Source organism: Penaeus chinensis, chromosome 23 (assembly GCF_019202785.1).
Source record: "Penaeus chinensis breed Huanghai No. 1 chromosome 23, ASM1920278v2, whole genome shotgun sequence".
Lineage (NCBI taxonomy): Eukaryota > Metazoa > Arthropoda > Malacostraca > Decapoda > Penaeidae > Penaeus > Penaeus chinensis.
This window is the reverse complement of record NC_061841.1, coordinates 13391290-13398290: the sequence shown is the minus strand read 5'-3', so window position 1 is coordinate 13398290 and position 7001 is coordinate 13391290. Positions and strand designations below refer to the sequence as shown.

Genomic DNA, 7001 nt, shown 5'->3' with positions numbered 1-7001 from the left:
GTGAGCACCTTGTGGCCGCCTCATCTTACCCTGCTTGCTTCTGAAGCATCTGAGTGTAGATTCATCACTAAACATGACACGTTCCCACATCTTAGGTGTCTAGTTCTTATATTTATTGGCAAAGTCTAGCCATTTGTGCTGCATTTACTTGGCGTATGGTCTGAGTAGAGATGTTTTTGTGAAGTTTCCTGGAGCGACTAGAGATGCATTTGTGTGTGGGAGTGATATAAGTAGGCTGGCTGCCAGCAGCAGCCAACAGGTGATAAATGGTTGCCTTAGAGTGCCCAACTCAGTGCAGATTTCTCTGATTGGTACATTTTGTTCCATCAGTGTGAGAACGTTTTAAATGAATTAAAAAGTGAATTACAATAGACATTTGTAATAAGACAAATTGGTGTGAATCTTGGCTTGGCTCTCTTTATGAGACTGTAAGACCTTGTAAGAACAGGTGGTAGTCAGCGAGGGAGAGAGAGAGAGAAAGGAAGATATATATACACAGAATTTTAAAATGGTGAATATCAAAGACACCATTATCATTCTACCTAAAAAAATACATGTGACTAACACAACACTGAGCCAAAAAGATTATAAATCACTCTGCATTTGTACCAACCTCTGACACATGGACTGCCTGGCTGGTGGAAAATATGTCCACTAAGAGCAGTGCTCGCCAAATTCACAGTAGGGTCATGTGGTATGTGAACACCAACCTCCCCAACACTGACCCATTCCACAGGCTCACTGCCTGTATACCTGGAAAAGAAAAGCTGACTTGTAAAATCATCTGCATGGAATCATCTTTGAATAATACTGGACTTAGCAATTGCAAAAATAAATGCAATATTACATATTTTCCTCTGGAATGTTATTGACAGTGATCACCAAAAACATGGAGTATATATAATCAATGCACTTGTCCATTTGTATAATCTATTAAGTCTAAGGTTGTCCTGATATATCTTAGTGTTTGATACTTACCCTAATATGGAAGGTGCATCCATCCACTTGAGAGCTCTATTTATATCATCTGGGGTCAGCCTTCGACGTTTGCAGTGTCTGAGAAACTGCCCACACACCTTGTTTGGACAGTAAATTTTTTTTTTTTATAGAAGATGCTTTCACTTTTGACAGATGATAGATTACAAATTTTAAATACCACAGTCTTTAATAAAATTGGTATGAAAAATAACAATAAATTCTTGCAAAAACTTACATGCAAAGTTTGTCTTAACCTATACGTAACATCAGCAGCGATTGCACGTGCTGTTTCCTGTGGGAGGTCAGCGACACCTACTGCTTCACCCCATGTTATAACACTTTCAACTGCTATCTGTGCACATCGTCTTTCATCATTCTGGAATGGTAAATACTGTGTTAAAACTTATAAATAAAAAACAATTGTAATAATGAAATAAATAAGAAATACATCAGTGCCTCTGTGTTAACCAATGAATAAGTAGCAAAAAACAAGTAATGTCAAATACTGCCAGTCTACATTAAAATGCAAGAGGAGGATTTACTGTATTTTGCAATTACTTGATTCTTTTATTCAAGCATTTATATAGCAGACATCTCTGAACAGTTGTCTCCATTTTACGTTTTCCTTGATCCACTCTGTTTAGAGGTTTGGGTTTGGCTTTTTCCTTTTCACTGATATATGTTGATTCGCTGGGGCCAGATACTCAAAGCGCTGGTTGGACAGTGATATTAGTATATACACCTGACTCTTTATTATTAGAGTATAACACAAATGAACACACAATTCCATGAACTGGGAGTGCTAATGAAGCATTGTGCCCATGTCTCTGGAGAAAATGCAGCTGTTTCCCTACCCCATAGGGATGTGCCCCATTGCCAGGAACACATGACACTGCCCCAGTTCACGGTATCTTGTGTTCATGGAAAATTTTCTGTGCATGAAAATCAGGATTACAGTAAAAAAAAAAAAATAAATAAATAAAAAAAAAATAAATAAATAAATAAATAAATAAACAATAATAATAAAATAAAATATTGTATATGATGTGGTTACCTTGACAGAAAATTTTCCAGAAATTCTCGCCCTAAAATAATTTTACACATGTACTTATCCAATTCTCAAATTTGAATGGATATGTTGTATTCCTGCTAGGCTCATACTCATATAAAAATTTTGTTCTGATATTGCCATCTATAGTTCTCTATTCCTTCACAATCAGATTTTAAAAAAATAAAATAAAATAATAATAACAAAATAATATATAAATAAAAAAATAAAACAAAAATTTAAATTAAAAAAACCATGTCACTTGCAATATTTCCTGCACCAATGTCTAGTGTTAAGAGCCTGGAGAACACACTGTGAATTGCAGAAAATTACCCGAGCCTTCAAATCAATAGAAATTTGGTGGCCATGTGTATTCCTACCAACTCAGTTTGCATAGTGCTAGACCAGTCATGAACCCTCCTACAACCAAGGTACTGCAAAATATTGTTTTTATATGCAACAAAAGCGCATCTTGCTCTGCTCCCAGACTGTAAGGATCCGTCAGTGTAGCATTCATACGCATTGGACAGAGTTTCTAGATGCTCATTTATAATTGCAAGTGCATACTGCTTAAGTATAGCAAGGGGGAGTTGTCTTTTTTGGGGGCTGTCCTATAATATACATTTAGGTCCGACATTTTCCATGGTGGAACTCTGTACAATGGAGGGGTTCTCTAATTGATTTGACATTAAATGTGGTATTTATGTATAATATTCTTTTGTAAACAGAAGGTAAATTAAGTTCTCATATTCACAAAACCTGTTGTTCTAGGGGCACCAAGAATGATCCTCATGGCCTCACTTTCTACAATTTCTAAACTAGTCAACTCTGTTCCCTGAACAATACTAGGTGCACTGCATAATAATCTATGACTGACCATATGTATGACAAGTAAAAGAGTCTTACAATGTTGACACTGATACCATGGTCTTTGCCAACAAGTGTCCTAAGTGGCTTCAGCTGCTCACACAGCCTTTTCTTCAGGTTTCTGATGAACTCTGCATCATTGACAATCACCCCAAGGTATTTGAACTGGTGGCAGAGATCTAACTCAATATCATTTATATGAAACTCGTTTTTCAGTTTGGGTTACGTGCCTTGGTTTTTTCAGTTCATCAAGCCATATTCACCTTGAAACGTTGGACAAAGGATTTTGTGAAAGACCTGGAATTGATCTATTTTCTCCCATTCTAGCAAGTGGCCTCATCCAGCAAGGCTGTAAGATAATTATCTAGTATATCCTCAGATGAGGATTTAATGCAAATGTAACTGGCATAGCAAATAATTGAGTCATTGTATGGACATTCAAAATCTGAGCATGGTCCTTCATTCTACTGTATGAGTTTCATTGATTGACTGTTAGAAATTCACTCGTTCTTTTAGTATCAGTCATTTTAATTCTCTTACTAATTTTGTTCATTTTCATGCACAGAACTGTTACACTGCTTAATGGCAACACGTTCTATTGGTGCTAGAACAGAGCATGCAAGTTGATCTTGTATGAATTAACTGAATTAGCATATCTTTCCCTTGCCTTAGTGCACAGGGCTGTGTAAATTACCTAACAGATCTATGCTTTGACATATGATAGTAAGTATGAATAACTTAAAGTTATTCATTTGATCTGCACCTTTTATTTGAGTCAGTATGAGCCCTTATTTACATCTGCTCATTCATGTAGGTCTAGGGTTTAAGTTAGAATCTTTATTCGCTTATTAATCACCTCCTTCTCACCCTCACAGAAGTTGCTTGCATGTTCTCAGTAAAATCCCAGGTAATCATGTGATTTCATGATAGTTAGATACTTGTTAGGGCACTGTCACAAGTGCCCATCACAGATATGCAGAGTAAAGTGAGTTATTTATGAATTTTTCCCATCTTGTTTTTCAGTTTGTTTCATTTTGTTCGGCAATATCATCATAGTTCCCTGCGTTGGTGAAGTTTTCATAGTCTGATATGCACAGCTAGACATGGTTGCCTTGGTATATCAGAATTTTGTAGTGAATCCAGAATGTAGATTAAATAGAATTGTGGATTGCATCATACATTTCTGAGCCGGTAAGCTTTGCAAGAAGCTTGCAAAGAATTTTTCATGTCTCCGTTCACTTGTGCGTATATTTCGTACATTGAATTCAATGTGGTAGTTGAAATCAGTTTATACTAATGTAATTTTCTAGTTAATCCATTTGTTAATCTTCAAGTTTGTGATTCATTCTTTGTGTGAGCTCACTCTCACTTTCATTCTCATGTTCATTCTCGCTCAACAAAAGACACTGAAACCTTTCATTTGTAAGGGTTTGTTGTTGTAATAGTTGTAGACAAAGATTAAGGATGAATCTCTTTGCCAGTGATTTTGCCTGTTGTGAAGAGTGAAACCACTATGCATATTATTTCACATATCTTACTTTACGTACTTTTCTTTCTCTATGTGATAACAAAGTCTGCAATCAGATTCTCGCGTACTGCCATTGACGTTTCCCTGATCTACTCTCATATCTATCAGGATTGGTTTGTGCCTCAAGTATGTGCTTGTGGACTTCTACTTTTGTCTCCCTCCCTTATCTACTTTATCTTTGCGAAAAAAAAAACAACAACATAAAATGAAGAAGAAAAAAGACAAATTTAAAACTATCATTAAAAACTTCAAACTTATATAAATTAGCTAGTATCACTTAACATCCCCCTCTCTCTGTTGCCTTTTTTTTTCTCTAACTATTTTGGCCCTTCCCTGTATGGTCTGGTTCATAAACTAAATATCTGTTGGACTGAGGAAATCTGACAAAGAACCAAAGGAAGAACCTGCTGCAGATACAGTCAGTGGGAAGGAAGTTAACAGAAGATGGCAGTAGGCCTCTAGACCAGGAGTGTGTCAGAGCAGGCATTAAGCCGCCCAGATGCAGTGGAAGAGTGACACCCACCATCTTAAAGACTTTAAGAGAACATCTGGACGAGCATGCAACCAATGATCCAAACGAGATCTGCAAGGACATATGGACAAATATGTCACCAAGTTAGACCCAGACGAGGACTACGAGGAAGTCTAAATGAATCCAAAGTCAAGGATATGGGTGATCCTTCGAGGATGGATGGATTTCACCAAGGACTAAGAAAAAAAGGGGTGACAAGGACAAGCAGTCATGAAAGGCATGAATGAGATGACCAGCCAATCAGGTCCAAATGGCACCTCTTAGGCGAGGCCCGAGATAACCAACCCCATCCAGGCGTCCGATGATTTTCATTAATGTTAATGGGCGCAAATAACTGAACACCAATTCTATACTCGTTTCCCTTAGTTAATATCAGTTTTTTGTAAAAATCATTAAAGAAAATGATTTGTTCCGGGATAACTAGAGCGTGAGAAAAATTCACCAGCTTCGGTAATTCTCCCACTACATCTTATTTACACACGCATTTCTATAATTCTCAAAATTGAACTGATATGTTGTATTCATGGTAGGATTATATGAATATAATCATTCTGTACTGTTATTGCCATCCACAGATCTCCATTTTCTCATAATAGGACTTTCAAATATAAAAATAAAATATAACAAAGAGAAAAAAAATATTACCATTTTCTGATTTAGATTAGTTTTCTTTGAAACTTAAGGCATTTACAAAATGTTTCAGACAAGAACATCTACTTCCATCTCACTAGAGGAGGGGGGTACATACCTTTACTAAATACGGTCCCTATAGAAAACAAGAATTCTGACTTGGTAATGATCTCAAAAGTACACCAAATGAGTTAATATATATACATATAATATTATTAGATGTAGCAAACAAGAAAAAAAAAATTGGCAAGTTTCCAAATTTTCAATGACCTGTTCTCAATTCATTGTATATATAAACTGTGGTATCTCTAGTATTCATACTTATCATGTGCCTCAAAATCGGTTGGCTGCATTCACTTCAACATTTCAAAAATATAAAAAATTGAATAAATAAAAAATAGATAATACCTAAAACTAAAACTAAAACTAAAACTAAAACTAAAAAAAAAAAAAAAAAAATTGAAAAATAGTTCAAATTTTTGGTGGTTCATGCACCCTCCAGGGGAGGTAGGGTTAAAGGGATATGAGAAGTAGTGCAATTGTATATTCTACAACATAAAAAAAGAGAGAGAGATAAAAAAGTTATCTAAAACCATTTATATGATCAAATGACTGGAGCAAGGTAAGCTTCTGCTAGGGCAGTTCCTTTAAAGTTAAGGCATACTGAAGGCCTTAATTGTGGCAACTAAGTTGCGGCCTGCCTAGGGTGCCATATCTCAGACTTTCGCCGGAACTTCAGTGCCCAATCACAGCTGCTGTTTCAGGCGGCTTTTAGGGAATCTTGACCAATAATAAGCCGTAATTGCTCATCAACCGGTTGAATATTACAGGGGAGGGTTTGGTTACACAGTAGCCTATTGATCAATATCATTAATACCAAATTCAATTGATTTGCAGATATCAACTGATACTAGAATTTTTCCAGCTTCAGCATCCCCAATAATAGCGAAGAATCTGTATGTCTATATTCTAATTGTACCATTTGGTAAAATTAAGATGACCACATCCCTCTGTGACTAACAACTGTAGTTTTAAACTTTCCTCAAAACCAGCTCCCTCGCACTTTTCATATTAATAAAGTTTTGTGGGTGTTGCTCACTCCGCAGGGCCCTTGCATATTAGACCATTATATTGATAAAATATAGGTATAGATATATAAATTATTTTTAAGTGCTATTCAAAATATTTAATACGGCTCTTAATTTACTATATGACATATATAAAATATAAGTATTTTAAGACTGATGTTGCACCATTTTGGGAGGTCTATACAGCCTGAAACCTTCCCCAAAGTTTTTGCAGTGTATTATTTCAGAAATCATAATAATTAACATTAACAATTCTCATGTAAATACCAAGAACTTTTATTTTGCTCTTAATATATACATATCCAAATGTATTCACGGACATGGTTCATT

General features: G+C 35.8%; 1 protein-coding gene across 2 annotated transcripts in view; it reads right to left on the bottom strand.

The window, feature by feature from the left end:
* Window positions 1-7001, bottom strand: part of LOC125037339 (TAF6-like RNA polymerase II p300/CBP-associated factor-associated factor 65 kDa subunit 6L) — an 82910-nt gene that overhangs the window by 8489 nt on the left and 67420 nt on the right. For both annotated transcript variants that reach the window (XM_047630431.1, XM_047630430.1), the window contains exons 2-4: window positions 1214-1354; window positions 979-1076; window positions 614-753 (exon numbers count right to left, since the gene is read on the bottom strand). In XM_047630431.1, coding sequence (XP_047486387.1) covers window positions 614-753; window positions 979-1001 — 163 coding nt within the window. In that variant the 5' untranslated portion in view covers window positions 1002-1076; window positions 1214-1354. The remainder of the gene's footprint in view (window positions 1-613; window positions 754-978; window positions 1077-1213; window positions 1355-7001) is intronic.